At 47.2% G+C, this 24,888-nt stretch overlaps 1 protein-coding gene across 1 annotated transcript in view; it reads right to left on the bottom strand.

Annotated features, from left to right (window-relative positions):
• Positions 1 to 24,888, bottom strand: part of TAOK1 (TAO kinase 1) — a 959,977-nt gene that overhangs the window by 257,236 nt on the left and 677,853 nt on the right. The window contains exon 13 of the mRNA XM_069226237.1: positions 12,565 to 12,699. Within this exon, the coding sequence (XP_069082338.1) occupies positions 12,565 to 12,699 (135 nt within the window). The remainder of the gene's footprint in view (positions 1 to 12,564; positions 12,700 to 24,888) is intronic.

The raw sequence follows: 24,888 nt of genomic DNA, 5'->3' as shown, positions 1-24,888 counted from the left end.
ATGAAGGTGCAGGCTCTGGAGGTGGGGGTGTAGAACCTGCCCCTGCGACTGTGAGAGGAGGTCTGCCCTGAATGGGAGACGGAGCGGAGGGCACTGAGAGAGTTGAAGTAGGTCTGTATACCATACCCTTCTCGGCCAGTCCGGTGCCACCAAGATGACTTGGGCCCGGTCTTGACGAACCTTCCTCAGAACCCGAGGAATCAAGGGTATGGGGGGAAACGCGTGAAGCAAGTGGCCGCTCCAGGATATCTGAAACGCATCCCCCAACGCTCCATGCAACGGATACTGGAGGCTGCAGAACAACGGACAGTGTGCATTCTCCCGAGTGGCGAATAGATCCACCTGAGGCGTACCCCACATCCCGAAGATGTAGAGGACCAGGTCCGGATGGAGACGCCACTCGTGATCTACTGAGAAGTGACGACTGAGACCGTCCGCACGTACATTCAGAGTTCCGGCCAAATGATTTGCTATTAAGCAAATCTGATGGTCCTGAGCCCAGGACCAGAGTCGCAGAGCCTCTCTGGAGAGAAGGTACGACCCTACTCCTCCCTGCTTGTTTATATACCACATTGCGGTAGTGTTGTCCGTCAGGACCTGAACCGACCGACCGCGAAGGGAAGGGAGGAAAGCCTTGAGCGCCAAACGTATTGCCCGCAACTCCAACAGATTGATGTGCAACATCTGTTCCGCTGGAGACCAACAAGCCTTGATCTCCAGGTCCCCCAGATGAGCTTCCCACCCTAGAGTGGAAGCATCCGATATTACTGTGGCCACAGGCGGTGGTAGTGAAAACGGTTTTCCTTGGGAAAGGTTGCCATCCACCGTCCACCAATGAAGATCCGCTGCAGTATCCCTGGAGATCCTTATTGAATCCCCGAGATCTCCTTTGTGCTGGAACCACTGCCTGCGGAGGCACCACTGAAGAGCCCTCATATGCCAGCGTGCGTGAGTGACCAACAGAATGCAAGAAGCAATCAGACCTAGCAGGCGTAAGACCTTGAGGACTGGAACTGCCGCTCCATTTTGAAACATTGGAATCAGTGCCTGAATGTCCCGAACCCGCTGAGGCGGGGGGTAGGCCCGAAACAATGTTGTGTCCAGTACTGCCCCTATGAACAGGAGGCGTTGAGAGGGCTCCAGATGAGATTTGGGTACATTTACTGTAAAACCCAGATCGAACAACAACTGGGTTGTCATTCGCAGGTGAGACAACACAAGCTCTGGAGATTTGGCTTTGATCAACCAATCATCCAGGTAGGGGAAAACCGCTACTCCCCTCCTTCTGAGATGTGCTGCAACCACTGCCATCACCTTCGTAAAAACTCGAGGTGCTGAAGTAAGTCCAAACGGAAGGACCGCAAACTGGTAGTGTTGCGTCCCGACCACAAACCGGAGATACTTCCTGTGCGACTTGATTAACGGAATATGAAAGTACGCATCCTGCAAGTCGACAGACACCATCCAGTCTCCTTCGTTCAACGCCAATAGTACCTGCGCTAGGGTCAGCATTTTGAATTTCTCCTGTTTGAGGAACAAATTCAAAATCCTCAAGTCCAGGATCGGTCTTAGACGACCCTCCGCTTTGGGAATCAGAAAATATCTTGAATAACACCCCTGACCCCTTTCCTGCACCGGCACCAACTCTATTGCGGCCTTTGACAACATGGCCAGAACCTCCTGTTGTAACAACAGAAGATGGTCTTCTGAACAAAATGAGGGACGGGGGGAAAGGGAGGAGGGGACTCCTGAAAGGGGAGAGCATAACTTTTTTCCACAATTCTTAACACCCACAAGTCCGTTGTAATCGACTCCCACTTGCGGAGAAAGAGACTCAACCTTCCCCCTACAGGAGAAGTATGAATGATAAAGTGAGGAAAACTAGGGCTGCTTCTGCTGTTGTCAACCGGAGGAGGAGGATGAAGAAGAAGGCTGCTGGACTGGCCCTCTAGCTCTACCCCTACCCCACCCTCTAAAGGCACGATAGGGCGGATTGGCAGGTTGCTGGGCCAAGTATTGGGACCTCCGAAAGGCGGAACCACGAGCAAACCCCCTGAACCTGCAAAAAGGTCTATAAGATGTAGCAGTAGCAGTCTGTAAGCCCAAAAGACTTAGCTGTTGCCCGACTGTCCTTAAACCTTTCAAGGGCAGAGTCCACCTTCTCTCCAAACAGCTTTTCACCATCGAATGGCAGGTCTAATAAGGCGGATTGAACATCCGATGAAAATCCAGAGGACCTTAACCAGGCGTGCCTCCTAGTAGCCACAGATGTCCCATGGCCCTGGCTACCGAATCAGCCCAAAGGACCTTTAGAGGTCGTGGACATACCTGCCCAGCACACAGGTAGAATTAGTAGCCTTTAGCGCCATGCTACAGGATGAAAAGATCTTCTTCGAAGACTGCTCCATCCTCTTGGACTCCCTATCAGTTGGAACTCCAGAGAATGTTCCAGAAGCAGACTTCGCGGAGCAAGACTCCTGGACTACTAAACTTTCAGGAGTCGGATAACGTGACAGGAAAACCGGATCTCCTGGTGTGCCTCTATGCCTCCTCGCTACTGCCCTGTTCACTGCAGGAGTCGTAACTGGCTTCCTCCACAAATCCAATATAGGCTCAGTCAAAGCCTCATTGAAAGGCAGCAAAAGATCAGCGCTGGACGCAGAATGGTGCAACACCTCAGTGAGCAGGTTAGTTTTCACCTCCGCCACCGACAATGGCAAGTCCAGAAACTCTGCTGCCTTCCTGACCACCGAATGGAAGGATGCAGCCTCCTCTGTAAACTCCCCCGGAGATGCAAAGTCCCACACCGGGGAAGTATCCAGGCCACTTGCAGTGGCCAGTCCTTGGTACTCATTAGAAGGATCAATTTCACCCTCCTCCAACTGCCTGTACTCTTCCTCAAGTCGTAAAGGCTTTCTACGAGACCAAAGGTGTGTTTCCAAAGTCGGCGTCGATAATGAATCCATTGACGCCGAAGACTTCGGATCCCGGAAAGGCACAGGAAGAGATGGGTGACTCTTAGCATCACCCGGCGCCGACACGGACTCCAACGATGACCTCCTCGGAGTCGGCTGGCAAGAAGGCGATGGAGCCGGCCTGGAAGGAGACATCGACGTCGAAAGACACGGCGATGGTGTCGGCTGACGCAATGGTGGAGCCGTCGTCACAGGTGGTGATCTCCCACGAGGAGATAATCTTGGCGCCGATCCGACACCCTCAGTAGGACAAAAAGGCATGAATGGAGCTGCTTTATACGACACCGGAGAGCCCAAATCAAATGCCAATGGCCCCGTGGGACCCGCCGGTGCACCTGACTGAAAAACGGCATACATTGCATTAAAAAATGCAGCCGGATCCGCCCCTGGAGCCGGGAAAGCAGGATATTGCCGAGTAGATGACTGCTGTACATCAGGCTCCTGCGACGCCGGCGAATACTGAGGACTATGATGAGTAACCTCAAAGACCGACGGCGCCGGCGATATCTCCGGACTCCTGGGCTGAGGCGTCACAGTAGGGTCATCTCCCATGTCTTTTGGCATCGAGAAGACGGAGACCTCGACTGGCTCCGCTCAGACCGGCGCCGAGAGTCATGACGGCGCCGTGAATCATGATGACGCCGCTTCTTATGCTTCTTTGGTGAAGCATGGGAGGAATCCCTCTTATGGCCTTTCTTCTTCGCTTTCGCCAGAAAGAGCTTCACCTCTCGCTCCTTTAGAGCCTTAGGGTTCATACTCTGACAGGACGAACATCCCTTAACGTCATGCTCAGAACTAAGGCACTAAATACAATCCGAATGTGGATCGGTCACTGACATCCGACCTCCAAAATCTCTACACGGCTTAAAACCGGACTTCTTTGGAGGAGACATTGTAACCACCAAAGACGCAACAGTAATCAACGAGCCAGGAAGAAAAACCGTTGGCGTCGAAGGCACGGAAAAAAGGAAAACTGACGTCAGCACGCCGATGAGGACCTCTTATTGGCACGGTGACGTCAGATGGAGTCACGTGGAGCCGTGCCATTATGACGTCCTCGTCGACAGCTAGGAAGAAGACTTTCCGTCGGATGCTGGTGCAAGGACGAATTCATAAGGTGAGGAATCCACAGGTAGTTGCATCCATCAGAAATAGCACATAAGGACCCACAGGACTGGTATATATTCAAACAGGCATCCTTACAGGGTCGGGGACAGCCAAGACGTAGGATATTGGGAGCATCTTGAATTTCTCCTTCCTGAGGAAGGCATTACGAGGGTGCAAGACTAAATAGGACGAATACCTCTGTCCTCCTTTGGTACCAGAAAGTAGATGGGAATAACAACCACAAACTACTTCTAGTAAAGGCACCCTCTTCCTTAGCCCCTTCCTGCAGTAAGATGGGCAGATGGTCCTCCGTCTGTGACTCTGGGGATGGTGGAAGGTGCAGTGGAGTGGCAATGAAGGGCAAGATCTACTCCTTCTGGATTATCTGGAGGACTCACCTGACCATTGTGATGGTCTGCCAGCCCAGCAACAATCATTGGATCCTGCGTCTAACCAGGCACTGACTGATCTAAGGGCCAAATGGGTTAATAAAATACCCTCATCCCAAAGGTCTCCAACTCTTTTGAAAAGTATTTGTGGTTGTCTGATTGGTGTCTGCTTACACCACTAAGCTCTCAGAAGAGAGGTGCATAGACAAAATTCCAGGCTGCCCAGGGCAGGCTGATGGTGTCTCACAACTTGACATCTTAATGGAGGGGGTGGGGGCTCAGAGCAAGGTTTGTCCCAGCCCCTTAAGAGAGTCAGTAAAATGCTTCACAGAAAGGTAGAAGAGGTTTAATTTTGTTTTGCCCCAGCTGGGAAACTTCCAGTAAATCCGCAACTGGTTCGCAGAAGCAAAAGTAGGTAGTACTAACCCTCTTTTTTTTGGGGTAGTGTGGGCAACCAGTTAGGCTTATCAGAGGGTAGTGCTGAGCATTTGTGGTACTCAGAGGTCAAAAATGAGACACACTTAAGGAATGAATTAGAAACCAATTGTAGGAAGTTGGCTCTGTATGTGCTATTTCAAAGTAAGGAATAGCATGCACAGAGTCCAAGGGTTCCCCTTAGAGGTAAAATAGTGGTAAAAATAGATAATACTAATGCTCTATTTTGTGGTAGTGTGGTCGAGCAGTAGGCTTATCCAAGGAGTAGTGTTAAGCATTTGTTGCACATACACATAGACAATAAATGAGGTACACACACTCAGAGACAAATCCAGCCAATAGGTTTTTATATAGAAAAATATCTTTTCTTAGTTTATTTTAAGAACCACAGGTTCAAATTCTACATGTAATATCTCATTCGAAAGGTATTGCAGGTAAGTACTTTAGGAACTTCCAATCATCAAAATTGCATGTATACTTTTAAAGTTATTCACAAATAGCTGTTTCAAAAGTGGACACAGTGCAATTTTCACAGTTCCTAGGGGAGGTAAGTATTTGTTAGGTTAACCAGGTAAGTAAGACACTTACAGGGCTTAGTTCTTGGTCCAAGGTAGCCCACCGTTGGGGGTTCAGAGCAACCCCAAAGTCACCACACCAGCAGCTCAGGGCCGGTCAGGTGCAGAGTTCAAAGTGGTGCCCAAAACACATAGGCTAGAATGGAGAGAAGGGGGTGCCCCGGTTCCGGTCTGCTTGCAGGTAAGTACCCGCGTCTTCGGAGGGCAGACCAGGGGGGTTTTGTAGGGCACCGGGGGGGGACACAAGCCCACACAGAAATTTCACCCTCAGCAGCGCGGGGGCGGCCGGGTGCAGTGTAGAAACAAGCGTCGGGTTTGTAATGGAAGTCAATGGGAGATCTAGGGATCTCTTCAGCGCTGCAGGCAGGCAAGGGGGGGGTTCCTCGGGGAAACCTCCACTTGGTCAAGGGAGAGGGACTCCTGGGGGTCACTCCTCCAGTGAAAGTCCGGTCCTTCAGGTCCTGGGGGCTGCGGGTGCAGGGTCTCTCCCAGGTGTCGGGACTTAGGATTCAAAGAGTCGCGGTCAGGGGAAGCCTCGGGATTCCCTCTGCAGGCGGCGCTGTGGGGGCTCAGGGGGGACAGGTTTTTGTACTCACAGTCTTAGAGTAGTCCTGGGGTCCCTCCTGAGGTGTTGGATCGCCACCAGCCGAGTCGGGGTCGCCGGGTGCAGTGCTGCAAGTCTCACGCTTCTTGCGGGGAGCTTGCAGGGTTCTTTAAAGCTGCTGGAAACAAAGTTGCAGCCTTTCTTGGAGCAGGTCCGCTGTCCTCGGGAGTTTCTTGTCTTTTCGAAGCAGGGGCAGTCCTCAGAGGATGTCGAGGTCGCTGGTCCCTTTGGAAGGCGTCGCTGGAGCAGGATCTTTGGAAGGCAGGAGGCAGGCCGGTGAGTTTCTGGAGCCAAGGCAGTAGTCGTCTTCTGGTCTTCCTCTGCAGGGGTTTTCAGCTAGGCAGTCCTTCTTCTTGTAGTTGCAGGAATCTAATTTTCTAGGGTTCAGGGTAGCCCTTAAATACTAAATTTAAGGGCGTGTTTAGGTCTGGGGGGTTAGTAGCCAATGGCTACTAGCCCTGAGGGTGGGTACACCCTCTTTGTGCCTCCTCCCAAGGGGAGGGGGTCACAATCCTAACCCTATTGGGGGAATCCTCCATCTGCAAGATGGAGGATTTCTAAAAGTTAGAGTCACTTCAGCTCAGGACACCTTAGGGGCTGTCCTGACTGGCCAGTGACGACTCCTTGTTGCTTTCTTTGTTCCCTCCAGCCTTGCCGCCAAAAGTGGGGGCCGTGGCCGGAGGGGGCGGGCAACTCCACTAAGCTGGAGTGCCCTGCTGGGCTGTGACAAAGGGGTGAGCCTTTGAGGCTCACCGCCAGGTGTCGCAGCTCCTGCCTGGGGGAGGTGTTAGCATCTCCACCCAGTGCAGGCTTTGTTACTGGCCTCAGAGTGACAAAGGCACTCTCCCCATGGGGCCAGCAACATGCCTCTGGTGTGGCAGGCTGCTGGAACTAGTCAGCCTACACAGACAGTCGGTTAAGTTTCAGGGGGCACCTCTAAGGTGCCCTCTGTGGTGTATTTTACAATAAAATGTACACTGGCATCAGTGTGCATTTATTGTGCTGAGAAGTTTGATACCAAACTTCCCAGTTTTCAGTGTAGCCATTATGGTGCTGTGGAGTTTGTGTTTGACAAACCCCCAGACCATATACTCTTATGGCTACCCTGCACTTACAATGTCTAAGGTTTTGTTTAGACACTGTAGGGGTACCATGCTCATGCGCTGGTACCCTCACCTATGGTATAGTGCACCCTGCCTTAGGGCTGTAAGGCCTGCTAGAGGGGTGTCTTACCTATACTGCATAGGCAGTGAGAGGCTGGCATGGCACCCTGAGGGGAGTGCCATGTCGACTTACTCGTTTTGTCCTCACTAGCACACACAAGCTGGCAAGCAGTGTGTCTGTGCTGAGTGAGAGGTCTCCAGGGTGGCATAAGACATGCTGCAGCCCTTAGAGACCTTCCTTGGCATCAGGGCCCTTGGTACTAGAAGTACCAGTTACAAGGGACTTATCTGGATGCCAGGGTCTGCCAATTGTGGATACAAAAGTACAGGTTAGGGGCAGAACACTGGTGCTGGGGCCTGGTTAGCAGGCCTCAGCACACTTTCAATTGTAAACATAGCATCAGCAAAGGCAAAAAGTCAGGGGGCAACCATGCCAAGGAGGCATTTCCTTACACCAATTTAGAAAAATAACCCTTTTTTTATATATATTTTGAAACCAAGAACCTTGTTACAAGGTAAGCAAGTTTTTAAGCATAAAAACTTTTCATTAGCAAAAGTGGACACTTACTGCAATTTTTGAGTTTGAGCTTCAATATATTTTTGGAAAAAATTGCCATTATCAGCACATGGTAGAATAGCGATCACTCACATGATGAAGCTGCTGCAACTGCTATGTTTCTTTGCAGTATTAGCAGTGACATTGCAAAATAAATTGTTTGGCAAAGTAAATGATTTACTGGCGAATGTAATATGGGGAGGCCAGCACCACTGATGTTTCAGCTGCCTGCCAATGATTGATGGTTGGGCCCTCAGACATTGAAATGTACAGTGACTGCATGATGGATGAAAATATGTTACTTACCTATAATTGCGGTTCTCCAGTATCTGCATCTTTCATAGATTTACATGCTTGAATCATTCCTCATTGTCTAAGCAGGAGTCCCACAGTATAATTAGAAAGCAGTACAGTTTAATACACATAGCATATAACTTCTACGAAGCATTCCCTTCATTAACTTACCCACATCATTTACTAAGTACTAAAGGTAAATCAATCAGGCGACAGCACCTTCCAGAATACTCCCCACATATGTTTTACTCCCTCAGATTTTCAAGCATTGGTGGGAAAAAAAGAATCCCATAAGAATAAGGGGAGCTTCTACAGGGAGAAGGGTGGGTCACATGTTATTCTATGAAAGATGTCAATACTGAAGAAGGAAAATGTTACTTACCAGGTAAGCATATGTTTGGGGCATACAGTGCTGTAGATTCACATGCTCTGCATACTTCTGCCATTTAGTGTTGGTCCGGAAGGTTGCAAATTGTTTTCTTTGAAAAGTCTTTAGAGTTGCGAGGTATAGTGACGCCTCTCGTTGGCCATGCGCATGGGCATAGACTCCATTGTTAAATTAATTTCCCATAGGCAGGTGAGAATGGAGGTAGTTTAAGAGTGAGAAAAATAGGATGACTATGTATATGATGTATAGAAAGACTGCAAAACATAGGTATCCGGGGAGCCGGTGGGGGATTGTGAATCTACAGCACTACATGCCACAAACAGATGCTTACTGGGTAAAATTTTCCATTTGATGGCATGTCTGGCTGTAGATATAAATGCTGTGCATAGACTGTAAAGCAGTGCCGCTCCAAAGGGGTAGCTAACCTGTGGATGTTGTAGTGGTCTGGAATAATGTACAGAGCTCTGCCAGACCTACGTCAGCTTGCTAGATTGCTAAAATATCCACACAATGTTTAGTGAAGGTATGTAGTGTAGACCTGACATATGTCTGATATGGGAGTGTTAGCTATAAAGGCCATAGTAGCTCCTTTTTTGTTTGTTTTACACACAAGTGGAGTGTGCTCTAGGAGAAGTAGGAAGTGGACTCTGGGCTTCAGCATAATACGTTTGGATACATTTAACAATCCATCTTGCTATGCTGGATTTAGTGATGGGATTGCCTTTGTATGGAGGAAAAATTCAGATACCTCTTTAGGTAGAAATTTTCAATTGGTGCGAAGAACTACTTTATCCTTGTGAATCTGGTAAAAAGGTTTCTTGCAAGGTTAAGACCTGGAGCTCACTTACACGTCTAAGGGATGCAACTACAAATAAGAATACCACTTTCCAAGACAGTAATTCTAAAGGAAAAAAACGCAGAGGTTCAAATGGTGGGCCCATGATTCTAGTGAGAACAATGTTATGGTTCCAAGAAGATACTGGGGGGGTCCTTGGCAGAATCACTCTTAAGTCCTTCCAAAAAAGATATAATAACTGGGATTTTCAAAAGGGAAACGTGCTATCTGTTTTGAAGGTAATTGGCTAGAGCTTCCAGATGTAACCATATGGAAATGTATGCTAAGTTTGATTTCTGCAAATTAAGAAGATACAAACGAATACCCTGCAGTGATACTCTGAAGGGGTCCCATTGTGTGGATATGCAATAGTAGACAAAGTGTTTCCATTTTGCTGAGTAACATGCTCTAGTAGCAGGCCTATGTGCTTCTAAGAACATCCATACATTCCTGAGGTAATTTAAAGTTTTCAAACTCTATGATTTCAGGAGCCATATCCCAATGTTCTATTCCTTGAGATTTAGGTGCCTGATTTGACTATGGTTCTGAGTGAGAAGGTCCAGGTTAGGGGAAGCTTCTGGTGAGGAATGACTGATGGCTCTAGCAGAGTAGTGAACCATGGCTGTCTGACCCACTTTGAAAATCATTAAAATGGTTTCTTTATGCAATCAGCAACAGGTCTCTTTTCCTTAACTGTCTTGTTTGGTGTAAATATTATTTCAGGATCTTTTAACATCCAAAGTATGTAAGGATCTTTTGACAGCACCTTGAGGATTCAGAAATAATTTCTTCAGGACAATTGCATCACTTAAATTAAAATCCGTTGGGACGTTAGAGAAAAATATGGGATTGGTTCGTAGAACCACACTATTATCCTTTAACTTCATAAGTTGTTATTTAATTGTGAAGGCCTGTAGTTCACTAACTCTTCTTGACGATGTTAGAGCCAATAAAAGTTCAATTTTCCACCTTGAAAATTTCATATAGGCCTTGTGAATGAGTTCAAATTGACCATCAGTTGTAAGAGCAACATATGTAGCTGTCAAGATGGAGGACATTTCTTTATTGGAGCAGAAACATGGAAAGGCCTTTACAAAATTGTTTGTCTGCTCTACTAGACCACAGGAATAGTGAACAAGTCGATCTTTTAATTCGTGAAACTGCTGCTAAGTGCACATTAATTGAAGCACGGACCCATGTTGATTTTGACGTTTGGACCCATAAACAGAAACTCTTCCATTTGAGCTTGTATGTCCTATTGGTTGTATCAACTCTAGCTTTTGCAAGAATTTCTCTGTAATATTGTAGAATGTTCAAGTTTGCAAACTCACTGTAATAAGGAGCCAGGCCCGCAAGGGTAAGGATGTCAGGTCTGGATGAAGTACCAGGTTATAGTACATTGTCATTAATATAGGTAGAGGTCGCAGATGAATGTGTACTCTTCTCCGATAGGAGTAGTAGTTTAGTGAACCAATGCTGTCTGGGCAATCTTGCGGAAATCAAAATTATTTGGCACGGTTCTCTCTTCATTATGCTGAGAATTCTTGGCAGTAGTGTGATCAGGGAAAGTGTAAGCAAAGATCCCTGACCATCTGATGGAAAACGCATTCCCCCACAACCTCTGTGGGTGTCAACTTGCGTAAGATCGGCATTTTTGATTTTCCTGCACTGCAAACAGACCTACATTTGGAGTGTCCAAATCAACAAAAATGCTGTCCAGAATTTCTTGGTTCACTTCCTATTTGTGACAACTGTGCCAGGTTCTGCTCTAGGTATCTGCTAGAAAATTGCTTGTTTCATGGAACTGATCGTTATTTTTTGTTGTAGAGCCCAACTCAAATGTCTTGTGCTTCCTGCAATAGAGCTGGAGCTCTTATACCCCTTTGCTTGTTTATATAATGCATGATTGTAGGAAGCTGGCTCTCTATACAGGGCACTAAAATGAAGTGCACTGTGTAGAATCTAATTGGTGTTGCAGAGGCAAAAGAAGATAGGACTAATGCTCCATTTGTGATAGTGTGGACAAGCAGTTAGGCTTATCAGAGGGTAGTGCTAAGCATTTATGCGGCTCACAGAAGCAACAAATGAGACACACTCAAAGAATATATACGAAACCAATTTAGAAAAATAATTATTTTGATATATGTTTCAAACACAAGAACTACGTAATTAGGTAAGTAGACTTTCAAGCATAAATACTTTGCAGTTTCAAAAACAGATAGTGCAATTTTCTCTGTCAAAGCTCTTACGTCTACTGGGCCTCCCTGAAGTCCGAGACAATCACAATGTCTGCCCAGAAGTAAGCACAGGCCGCAGCACATCATGGGTGCCACTCACAAGCCTGTGACTGGCTCCTGGTCCCGCCTTGGAGATGTCCTTGTTGAGTCTGCATAGCAGAGCCAATGAAGTTAATTTCAGAGAGGCGGCTGATCAGGAAGCGCCATCTTGGATATTTTGGCCTGTCCTCTCTTTGCTCATCGAGGGCAAGTGTCAGCGTCTTAGGGCCTCTGGATACCCACAAACCTTCATTACACTACTGCAAAGAGGTATATGTTCAGAGAGCTGATGACACTGGTGGGTAAAAAGGGCTTAAAATACCAATTTAGTATCTGGGAGCTCAGAAGAGATGCATGGAATAGTGTCTCTGACTCCTGACCTCTCCTCCGAAATTCATCACTGTCCCCTCTGCATGGACCACACAGAATGTGTACAGTCAGTCACTGTTCTTTATTAAGTTTTTATATTCAATAGGTAAAAGGTTTTATGGGGTAACTAAGGGCCTACTGCTTATCTAACATGTTCATAAGGTCCTATAAACAACATTTATCAGTCTTTTCATGACTAGCTTTTCAAAAACATCTGCTGTAAATTAAACTATTTTTAAAGTTTATTCAATATCAGATGAGACTACTGTTTGTGTCATATGAGATGTAACAAGTCAAGTCAATAATGAAGTTGTATGGTGCCATTTGTAAGTTGTAGGCAGTGCCATAACAGGTGACTTTCAGTGGTCTTAAGGTAATGGATCACAAACATGCATTTCTTTCAACTGAAGCTGAGTCTGTGGATGCATGTGCACACACACACAACACATTTCTTGCGAAAAGTGATCTAAGGGGAGCTCTAGAACATCAATGACAATACAGAAAGACATTTTTTAACTGCATGTTCATCCGAAAGTGTAATTTACATAGTAATTCAAAGAATTTCGGAGACAATTTTACATGACTAACACATACTCACCAGTGAAGCTGTACGAATGGTGGCAAAGTGTTCTCGATTGCGGTAGTGAGACTTGTGTCGTGATACTTGCGGTGGAGACTGTGGTTCAGATGGCCGTGCTCTAGGCTCTGGCTCTTCGCTATACTCTTCTTCTTCCTGAATATACACATAAATGACAACATAGTCAGAATAAATGTACCAGAACTTTGAAGCAAGCATTTTACTATAAGGAGAATTTAAAGCCACCAAGTTAAGCCGTCAACCCCATTTGAGCTACTGTGGTAGGACGAAAAGAAAGGTGCACATAAATAATTGCCTTTGAATATTACCAAGTTTTTTAAGGCCAAGTGGGTCCAAATTCCTCGAAGGCCATTGAGATGTACAGAAAAGGGAAACCTTTAATTCAAGTTATTGCTACAAAAGAGGATTCCACAAGTCACTAAATTACAAGGTCAACTTATTTTTTCACAATGGGCTAAGTATTGTCATTATTTAAGAAAATTAAGTGAACAAAATGAAATTTGTGGGTTATCTGTCACATCAGATTAAATGTACCTACCTTGGGGACTTTGTATAAATTACACGAAGGTCAACTGTATCTTAATGTACAAGTTAATTACCTTTGGTAACAAAATATCTGGTAGAGACCTATTCTAGTTGCAGATTCCTTGTTTTAGAATTTCCCCCAGGCGTCAGACTGGATCAGGAGATTTTTCTTCAAGCAATACCCTTTCACCTCGGTAGGTGGTGTCGGTAGACTCCGCCGGCGTCATTGGTGTCGTAGTTGGCGTGATGACGTTGGGAGTAGTTCACAGACTATGCCTTCTCACAGTGATGCCAGTTTATTTTAAAGACTTCCTACACCAAAGCGCAGAACTGCTAAGAACATTGAGATTGGTGCGCCAGAGCTAAGGACCTGAAGGGGGAATCCCCGTCTCTAGAAATCAGTTCACAAGCGGGGAGGAATCTACAACTAGAATACCTCTCTACCAGATATTTTGTTACCGAAGGTAAGTAACTTGTACATCTGACAGAGACTTCTAGTTGCAGATTTCTTACCACAGAATAGATACCCAAGCAATGCCATAGTCGGAGGTGGGCTGCGAACCAAGATCATACTAGCAAGTCCTGCAGAACCGAACAACCAAAGTAGCCATCCTGATGGACCTTACTGACCAGGCAGAAGTGTTTAACAAACGTGTGCAAGGATTCCCACATTGCAGTGGAAGCAGCAGTTGCTCTGGTGGAAGGAGCACGCAAGCCCTCAGGGGGCTGCTTCTCGGCCAAAGCGTAGCACATTTTGCTGCAAAGAAGTACCCATCGAGAGATGGTACGTTTTTGCACTGCATTCCCTTTTTTCACACCCACATATTCGACAAAGATTTGATCATCCACCCGGAAATCTTTAGTACGATTAAGATAGAACCCCAGCGTTCTTTTTGGGCCTAGACGGTGGAGAAGGATGTGGGGGTGCGTAGAAAGTAGGCAGGGTGATGGACTGGCCTACATTAAAAGGCGTAACCACCTTTGGAATGAAGGAAGATTTAGTGCATAACACCACTTTGTCAGGGTGCACAGACAAGTATGGTGGATTAGACGAAAGGGCTTGAAGTTCACTCACCCTGCTAGCAGAGGTGATGGGAACAAGAAAGACAGTTTTGAAGGTAAGGAGCTGTAAGGGACAATTGTGCATCGGCTCAAAGGGAGTACACATTAAATAAGTAAAGACAAGATTGAGATCTCCCTGAGGCATGATAAATGGAATGGGAGGAAATAAATGGGTGAGGCTTTTTAGGAATCTACTCACAATAGGAGATTTAAAAAAGTGAGGGCTGATTAGGTGACCTAAGGAAGGCCGAAATGGCAGATAAATACCCTCTAAGGGTGCCTGAAGCAGAGCCCTGCTGGGCCAAAGAAAGAATGAACAGAAGAACCTTGGATAGAGGGGCAGAGAGGGGATCACCAGATTTGTTGGTGCACCATGCCACAAATATATTCCAACGCCTGACGTATGCAGTTTTGGTGGAGGGACGCCTGACTGCCAAGATAACATCGCAGACTTTGGGTGGAAGATCAAAAGTCGTCAACTGTTGCTGCTCAATCTCCACAGGACAGGTTAGGGTGAAGACCGTCCCCTGTTGCTGCGACAGAAGAGAAAGTCTGAGTGGAGGATCGATGGACATGATCAACAGCTCTGGATACCAGACTCTCCGTGCCCCAGTCTGGAGCCACCAAGATCACTTGGGCCTGGTCGTTCCTGATCTTCTTGAGAGCTCTGGGCAGAAGTGGTATAGGTGGAAAGGCATAAAAGAGGCCGGAGTTCCACTCGAAACGAAAAGTGTCTCTGAGCGAGTGCCGCCTTGGAAACTCCAACATGCAAAACAGCTGACATTGCGCGTTCTCTGTGGAGGCGAACAGATCTAACCAAGGCTCTCCCCACTGCTGAAAGAGACCTTGCGCCACCTCCTGATGGAGACGCCATTCATGATCGGAGGCACATCGACGGCTGAGTTCATCCGCTCTGGCGTTGAAGAGAACCCGTCAGATGTTGAACCACCAGGGTAATGCTCTGGTGTTCCAGCCATGTCCAGAGGCGTGGTGCCTCCTGACAAAAGGTCCAGGACCCTACTCCACCCTGTTTGTTGTAGTACCACATGGCGGTAGTACTGTCCGTGAACACCTGCACTACTTTCCCTTTGAGAGAGGGAAGAAATGCTTTTTAACGCAATCCTGATCGCCCGGAGCTCCAGAAGATTGATATGGAGCCCAGACTCCGCCGGAGACCAGATACCTCTGATTTCCGTCTCTCCTATGTGGCCGCCCCAAACCAGAAGTGACGCATCGGTCACTATAGATAGATCTGGTTAGGGAAGGGAGAGGGATCTGCCGTGGACCCAATGCAGAGTTGAAAACCACCACTGCAGGTCTTTCACAGTCCCCTCCTAGATCAGGCCCATGTCGGAGAGATTCCCCTGATGCTCCGCCCACTGGAACTTCGGGTCCCACTGCAGAGCCCGCATATGCCATCTGACATGTGTTACTAGCAGGATGCAGGAGGCCATGAGGCCCAGCAGCCTCAGAGTCAGTCTCACTGAAACCCAACACAGAGGCTGAAAAATCGGAATCGTAGACAGAATGTCTTGGACTCGTTTTTCAGGAGGATAAGCCCGAAATTGCAGTGTGTCCAGAACAGCTCCGATGAAGGGGAGCGTCTGAGAGGGAGTCAGGTGTGACTTTAGCACGTTTACAGTGAACCCCAGCATGAGCAGGAGGTTCGCTGTAGTCTGAAGGTGGGAAGACGACTTTCTGGGGCGAGTCTGCCTTCAACAGCCAGTCGTCGAGGTAAGGGAAGACTGATACCCCTAACCTGCGCAAATGAGCTGCAACAACCGCATTCACTTTTGTGAACACCCGAGGGGCGCTGGTAAGGCCAAAGGGGAGCACGGCAACTGAAAGTGCTCGTGACCTACCATGAATCGTAGGTAACGTCTGTGGGCAGGCAGGATGGGGAAGTGGAAATAAGCGTCCTGCAATTCCAACGCTACCATCCAGTCTCCTGGGTCCAAGGAAGACAGAACCTGAGCCAGTGTGAGCATTATGAATGCCTCCTTCTTGAGGAAGTAGTTTGGGTCCCGAAGATCTAGGATAGGACGTAAGCCCTTGTCCTTTTTCGGCACCAGAAAGTAGCAGGAATAACAACTACGACCTACTTTGGGCACAGGGACATTCTCTATAGCTCCCTTGGCCAAGAGAGCTGTGACTTCCTGGCGGAGAAGCGCCAAATGATCCTCTGGGAGGTGGCTGAAGGATGGAGTTATGGTTGGTGGAGCAGATTCAAAAGTGAGGGAGTAGCCCTTTTGAACGATCTGCAAAACTCACATGTCCGTAGTGATAGATTCCCAGTGAGGCAGGTGATGGCGAATCCTGTCACCAACTGGATGGGAGTGAGGGGACGGACTAGGAGGGTTTGGAGGCTGCAGCAGGGGCAGAGGTGGACTGGGCAGACCTCTGGTTCCCTGTCCCACACCCACGTGGGATTTCGCGTCCCCGGCCACGCATCGACTGGACAGCATGGGTGGCACAGTGGCTGGGCAGAGGACATGAAAGGGAGCCCCTTCCGTGGCCACGAAAGGGGCGAAACGCAGACTACGAGGGACGAGGGGCAGAGGAAAGACCAAGGGACTGAACTGTAGCCAGGGAATCCTTGAATCTCTCCAAGGCCCAGTCCGCTTTGTCTCCAAAGAGACAGGAGCCATTGGAGGGCATGTCCATGAGGGATTGTTGGACATCTCCAGAAAAACTAGAAGTACGTAACCAGGCATGACGTCTCAAGGCCACCGTCATAGCAACCCATATGCCCAGAGTCTCGGTCGTGTCCAGCCCACAAAAGATTTTGATCTTCACTGCATCTCTCCCATCGTTCAAAGCTTGGGAGGCACAGTCCTCCTCCAGTATCTGCGGCAGGACTTGTGCAACCGTATCCCACAAAGAGTGGGTACAGCGGCTCAAAAGGCATGCAGTGTTCACAAACCGCAACGGGAGACTGGAGGAAATATCAACTTTGTACTAAATTGTTCCAGCCTTTTTGATTCCCTATCGGGGGGTGCGGAAGGGAATGCGCCTGAAGAAGAGGAAGCCTGGATGACAAGACTCTCAGGGGTGTTGGGACAGGAATTTAGGGTCGTTCGGAGCAAGCCGATAGCGGCGTGCGATAGTCCTATTCAAAGAGCCCCTGTGTTGGGTTTGGACCAAGTACCCAAAAGGACATCGGTGAGGGCTTCACTGAACGGCAAAAGGGGTTCGGATGTGGAAGCCCCTGGCTGAAGCACCTCCGTCAGGAGATTGGACCTGACCTCTACAGTAGGAAGCTCAAGGTCAAGGACCTCGGCTGCCCTACTAACCACCATACCATAAGTTGATCCCTCCGCCATAGCCACGGTAGGAGGAGACAGCATGCCAGCATCTGGAGAAGTATGCAGACCACTGGCATCACCCAATTCCTTTGCCGAGTCCAAAGGTGGGTCATCCTGGTGTTCGTAAGGGTCCAGGGACCCCTCCAATCCTTCCCCAAATTTGTACCCATAGGAAAAAGGGTTCGAATCTGACCTGGGGTTAACAGGCCCCATCGAAGACAAAGGCGGCGTCAGCCGACGTCACTCCGACTTCGAGTCGTCAGGGATAAGGATCGGGTCGACATCGATAGTGGGTACTACCGACATCAGGAGCGTCGTCAATCGACCTGGCGCCAAGGAAGGTCTCAATGGGGCGACAGGCGCCGGTGTGGATTTGGTGGGGACCTTGGTGGCCAGAGCCAGACACAGGCTCCAAGGGCGGTGGCCTTGAGCGTTGGCGCTCATCCCGCGTTGCGTCAGCCGAGCAACGGGGCGAAGTCAGAGAGCGATGGGACCTCTTTGTTGACTTCTTTTTCTTACCTGCCCCCGAAGATCTTGAAGACGACGAGTGGTGATGGCTCCGCAAACGGTCTCAAGACCTTCCTCTCGATCGAGACCGGGACTTACGCCATGAGTTTGAAGGAGCGCTCACTCAAGGCCTTCGGGTGCATGGCCCGGCACTCGGAGCACGACTTTGGGTCGTAGTTGCGCTTGAGACACCACAAACAAACCCAATGCAGATCCAACATCATGCAGTGACAGTCCTCATGCGGCTTGAAACCGGTCTTTGGGGACATCCTCGACGCACCCAATATCTCACCAAAACATGACAAAATGGTCAAAGTCGGTCAAAAAGAGACCAGGGTAGCTCTCCCCTGGATCAGCACGTGGCACAGAAAGAAAAGAACTGACGTCATTGCGCGAAGGCGGCGTCTGTGTACTACTCTCAACATCATCATGGCAACTACAAAGCCAACGGCACCCGCGCAAGGGTATTGCTCTAAGAAAAATCTCTGGATCCAGTCTTGCGCCTGGGGGAAATTCTAAGGTGAGGCGTCTGCAACTAGAAGTCTCTATCGGATATGTAATCTATAGTATCTAAACAGGGTGTATTTTCTCAATTTATGCTATCTGTAATAACTAGGTGTAAAAGATAGGTCTAACATAGTTAGAATACCACAGAGCAATAGCTTGAAGAGAAAAACTATCAAGAAAATGCTATTTACTCTGCAAGCATGTGTTTGCAGCATGCAGTGCTGCACATTCCCATACTTTTTTTTTTACACAAAGAAGCTTTGAATCTTATGATGTTGCAGAACTTCCCTTAGTCTACAATGCACAAAGGCACAGACTACACCTTGAAGTGTTTTTCACTCAGTGGGTGGAGGTGGAGATTAGAGTAAGAGCATTAAAATGTGCCCTGTGCATTCTAAGTTTGTAATTAATGTGTAACTGAAAGAACATGCACCATCACTGCCCGCTTCTAGGGAGGAGAGTGAAAGCATGTGAATATACGGCACGACAAGCTACGCAATCTGACAAAGGATAAGTAACATTTTCCGTTAGTATTATGTGTGGCTGTAGATACCCATGCTTTGCATTAACTGTATATAACTCTTCTCCCAGTGGTGGTTAGAGGGCAGATAGTACAGATATGACTGAAGCAATTGTATTTAATACATTCTGGACACCATGTTTTGTGGAAACTTAGTATGTCCACACAGTAATGCTTTGTGAATGTGTGTGAAGATCATAAAATAGCTGTCTTGCAGATCCAGGGCTAATGCAGAGACACTTGTAAAATTCAGCAAAAGCAATGAAAAGTTTAATAGTCTTGCACCAAAGGCTAACCCCATTTAATATATTACACAAGAGCCAGTATAATTTTTAAGATGTGGAGCGCTCTTTTCTGGAGCAGAATCCGGTTATGAAAAAATGCAGGCAACTCAGATATTGGTTTATTTGAAAAGGTGAGAACACCTTAGGTAAGAACTTCAGTTGGGGTCCAAGGATCACCCTATACTTGTGTATCTGAATGAATGGTTCTTGAATAGTAAGCGCTTGTAACTCTGTGATGAACAGCATGTCATAGCTACAAGAAAGGCCACCTTCCTGCAAAGGAACTATACGTTGTAGGAGTGGAAGGACTCAAAAGGCAGCCCCATAAACCTTGTGAGAACCACATTAAAGTTCCAGAGCGCTGCTCGAGCTGTTCTTTGAGGTTTCACTCGAGTCCCTCCACCAATGCCATTCAAAAGATGCATTATTCCTTGTTATGCATATGTGTGGCTAAATGAAGGCGGTGTATGCTGGACATGCCTTTTTAAGCCATAAAAAGTTACAAGTGATATCCTGGACATTAACATTGAAGGGGTCTAGGTGCTTGGAGATGCTGTAGTGGACATTTCTTTTCCACTTAGCAGCACAGCATGAAAGTGAAGTAGGCCAAAGTGCCTCACAGAAGATCATCATACACTGCGGGCAGTCTAGGCAGCCAAATGTTAAGACCTCAAGTTCCAAATCGCTAAGCTGAACTGCTTGAGGTGTGAGTGCCTGATTAGACACCTTGATATGAGAGAACATCTGGCCTGACTAAAGGCTTCTCTTGGGGTCTGATGGATGTTTCCAGGACCATTAAGCACAGGGGTTGTCTAGCCAAGATGGAGTGACCAGGAAGAGGGCCATGGAAACCCGCCTGATCTTCCTCGTCAAGTATGGAATTAGTGGGAGACACAGAGAAGCATAGGCACATACTACTGAGCAGTTTATTCATAGTGACCACAGACTGTGGGTGTGGATATCTGGTGGTAAAGTTTAGGCATTTTCTGTTTTTTGGAGTGGCAAAGAAGTTGATGGCTTTGGTTCCCCTCTACTAGAAATACCTGTAGAGAACTTACGTGTGAAGTTTCCACTCATGGACTTGGTGACGTTTCCTCCATAAAAGGTCCAAAAAGTTGTTCTCAACCCCCAGAAAGAATGCTGGAAGGAGGTGGATTAAGTGACTGTCAGTTCCAGATACGGTTTGCCTGTGCAGACTGCTGGAGAGAGCGTGCTTCCCAATTTCAACGTGCAGTACATAACTGTCATGTTGTCCGCCCATATGAGGACAACGTTTCAGATAAGTGAGTAGAAGGCTTTCAGGACTCCATAAATGTCAATGAACTCCAGGCAGTTGATATGCCTTCCCTGGTAGAGGTCTGCATGCCTTTGACAGTCATGTCAATGAGATGTGCCCTCCACTCTATGAGACATGTGTTGGTGGTAATGGTCACCTGCAGAAGAGGTTCTAAGAAAATCCTGCCCTAGTAAAAGATTTCTGCAGTTTCAACACTGCAGAGAGGGCTGACTGAAGGCCTTTATCAATATTACATCTTCTCAATGACCCTCAGCCTAGGACCACTACCAATCAAGACACTGCTGGAGGGTGCACATGTACAAGCTGACATGCAGCACAATTGCTATGCATGATCCCATCATTCCCAAGAGCTTAATTACAGTTCTGATATCTAATGGATAAGTAGACTTGAAAAGGACATCCGTTTAAATGCCATTACCCTGTGCTGGGTGGGGTATGCTTTTCCCATGACAGTGTTTAAGTTTGAGCCCAGGAAGGGTTGTATCTGTTGGGGCTGAAGGTTGGTTATTTTTGCATTTACAGAGAAGCCTAAGCTGTGGAAGTCGGCTAGGGCTTTCTGAGTGTGTACTAGACATTGATGCCTGCTGTTGTCCTTTTTTATCAATCAATTAGGATTTATAAAGCGCAGCTAATCACCCAATAGATTATCCAGATGCTTGCAGGTCCTGGAGGCTTATTTTAACAGTTAGTTCTTGAGGGCCATTCTGAATTCCAGAAGTCAGGTGATGGTTCGGAGTTGCGTGGGGAAGCTGTTCCATGTCTTTGCTGCGATGTGGGAGAAGGAAAGTCCTCCATTTCTGCTTCTGTGGATGCGGGGAGTATGGGCAAGAGAAAAGGAGGCAGAGCGCAGTATTCTCAGTGGTTGGTGGAAGTGATGAGCAGAGTGAATATGAATCGACTTATGTATCCTTGAAATCTAATGCCATTGTGAAGTCTCCCTGATAGAGCAGTGATAATGTCCTGCAGGGTTGTCATGTGAAAATTCTCCGACAAATTGAGTGACCTCAGATCTGAGATGGGTCAGCGGAAGCAGTCTTTGTTTGAAATAAAATACAGTGAAGACACCTGAGCTATGTTGGTATGGGGCTACCAGCAGTATTGCGCTCTTTTGGAGGAGTGTGCTGGCCTTGTCTTGAAAAACTCAGGCAGTCTTGAATGAAAGTGTGTTAGCATGGCAGTACGTTCGGCAGGGTGGTGTTGAATTCTAAGCAGAAGTCCTCCTGAACCATCACTAATACCCACTGATCTGAGGTCAATTCTTCCCAGTAAGATTTGAAATCCCTTAATCTCCGCTTGACAGATGTTGCATGATCGAGGGCAGCATGGGTAAGTAAGAGCTTGAGAGCAAGGCTCCCACATCGACCTCTTCCCCTGCCTGTGCAGTTGTTAACCCTGTAATCCCCCTTTGAGTATCCTCTTCCTGCCAAAAAATAATGAACTGCCTGATGTTGGCAACAACAGGATTGCGCCTGGCCGCCGCTGTGGTCTTGGCTTCTTCTCCTGGTCTGCTGTCTATGAAAGGTACCCCTTAGTGTAGCAGAGCGCAGGGCGCCCATGAACTTTACAATCTCAATGTTCATCTTGATTTTCTCTGATATCTCGCCCACTTTGGGACCAATGAGATTCTACCCATTGAGTGGGATACGATGGGGACCCCCAATCGTACGTTACGATACGTTAGACCCCCAATTTAAATCCTAAGCTGTGAAGCCATGCATGTTAGTGGATGGACTGAAGGAGAAGCATGATATAATCCATATTAATCAGATGAGGAATCTCAGTCGGTGTCTGTATGCTGAGTAGTAGCCAAGCAGAGTATCCTTGCCTTCCATAAACTAGAACACTCAGTCCAATCACTAGAAAATATAGACCAGGGTACTATTGCTGACATTACAAGAAGCAGTATCCGTGGCTTATACTGCACAATAGATATCTGCATTGTAAACTATCTTTCCTTCCATAACTAGCTCCTCACCCCATTTCCTGCAATTCTTAGGGAATAGTAGATAATAGTAATGCTCTATTTGTGGTAGTTTACTAGAGCTGCTCTCTCCTTCCAGTGGTACCTGTCACATCTCTAGAGCAATCCCTCCTATTCGGTAATTCGACACTGGGTGGTTGTGCCAATCATGACACAATTCCTAGTGGCATAAAGGCACTTACTTTCCTTATCTGGAGGGGGCATCCCCCATTGTTTGTATGGAGGCCAGCTTCCATGCTGTAAGACCACCAAGGAGTCGGGGGGAACTTGTCTTCTGACGCAAAGAGGGGCATTGGGAGAGGCCTCAAACCTTCGTTCTACCTGTGGAGTGACCACCTTAGCTCTGACAAAGTCCTTACATTTATTAGGAGGTGACTTAAGCATGCTCTTGAGCCCTGGAAGGATCTTTGAGATGTTTTCACCAAAATACTGTGCTCATCCTGTAAGACATGCATGGCGGGCTGCTCTCTGAATGACTGTACGAAACACAGTGACATCATCAGTAATAGAGTTTTGGCTGGGTTAGGCTACATAGGTCAAAGAAGTATTGAACTGAGGAGTTACTGGAGAAGGGCTGGGGTGAGGTTATGGCTGTGGTGAAAGTGGTGGTGGAGGGCCACGAGGTGTGGGTGGTAGTGATGACTGCCTGTGTGTGGGAGGCTGTAGAGGAGAGCTTGTAGATTTATTTTTATATCACTTAAGCACTGGGTACCAAGTGCTTCAAATCAGGGGTGTGGAATTATTTTTAAATGTATTTGTCCATGAGATGGGATGTTTCATAAATCTACGTGCCCTGTGTGGAGCAAAAAAAAAAAAAAAATGCCCTTGGTTGGAAATTACTACTGATAAGGGCATAAGTAAAACGTATTCCTGGGTGGGAAAGGAAGGGGTTGTTGGGAAAGTTGAATTGAACACTCAGCAGATTTTTGCAGGAGCAAATAAACACATGCTTATCTCCTTACACTAAAATTGAGTTCACAAATAGTTTGTATGAGTACGAATTTCAGGCCTACTTCTGTTAATTCAAAAAAGTTGTAAATCCACTAATGTAAGAGCATAAACCATAGGTGCACTTTTGTACCTTTTTGTCAATAGCTGGACCGCTCATTGTGTTTGGCAATAAACAAGGCCTTTCTTTTTTGGTAAAATTCGACACAAATATTTATAACATCATATGTGGTTAACTTAATCGTGAGTGACTGCATTCTGTTATTTCACAAGGAGCAGATCAGCAGACAAAGTAGTTTCCTTCAGTGCCAAGAACTACTATGGCACGGTGTGCTTTTAGTGACCAAAAACATTTGGGCCCACAACAATGAAGTTTTACGTGAACTAGGTGAAAAGAAAACACACAATGACAAACCAAATAGGTGGCAATCAGGGCCAGACCTATTGTTTTTGCCAATGCTCAATTATTTTCATGTTTAACTGTAGGAAGCTGGCTCTCTTATATGGTGCACTAAAAAGAAGTACATTGTGCAGAGAGTCCAGTGGATCCCCAATTGGTTTGCAGAGGCAAAAGTAGATAGGACTAATGCTCCATTTTATGGTAGTGTGGGCGAGCTATCAGGTTTATAAGAGGATACTGCTAAGCATTTGTTGTATTCACAGAGGCAATACATGACACACACAAAGAATAAATCAGAGACCAATTTTAACAAAATAATACTTCTTTTATATATACTTTAAACCCCGGAACTTCATTATAAGGTAAGTACGTTTTCAAACAAATATTTTTAGTTTAAAAAATCAACAGTGCAATTTCAGGGTTCTTCAATGTTAACCTATGGTAAGAAAACAGTTAGCAAAAATTCACTTACTGACGTCTAACATGACCAATATTGTAGACTTAAGGTAAGTACTGGGGGCAACGGTCAGGACCACACCAACAGGTCACTCCTGACAAAACTGGGATGGCCGGGTGCAGTACGTGTTGGGTGCCTAATGTATTTCAATGGGGATTGGTCTCCGTGGGTTTAGGCTGCAGGCTCTGGCCTAATGGGGGTGGGGGGATGATTAGAGGGTGAGGTGGGGGGGGGGAGGGCGCAATCAGGAACAACCAACAGGTATTTTGAAAACCTGGGGTGCTCGGAAACATAGGTGCACCTTTGGTCCTCTTCTTCAAGGCCCAGGGGCAAAAGACTCAGGGGTGTCCTTTGGCATAGGGTTTCCTTGTCCTTGGACACTCGTGGTTGGGGGGTTCTGTGGTCTGAGGCTGCAGGCATCGTTGTGGAGTCCAGGAGGGGAGAACCACAGTCGACTCCAGCTGAGGGGAGCCAGGGGACATCGTTGACACCAGGGGACCACTTTACCTTGGGCCAGCAGTGACAGGTGCA

This window comes from Pleurodeles waltl, chromosome 3_1, assembly GCF_031143425.1.
Source record: "Pleurodeles waltl isolate 20211129_DDA chromosome 3_1, aPleWal1.hap1.20221129, whole genome shotgun sequence".
In the NCBI taxonomy this organism is placed as follows: domain Eukaryota; kingdom Metazoa; phylum Chordata; class Amphibia; order Caudata; family Salamandridae; genus Pleurodeles; species Pleurodeles waltl.
Note: the sequence above shows the minus strand (reverse complement) of the source record. Positions and strands in the feature narration are given on the sequence as shown.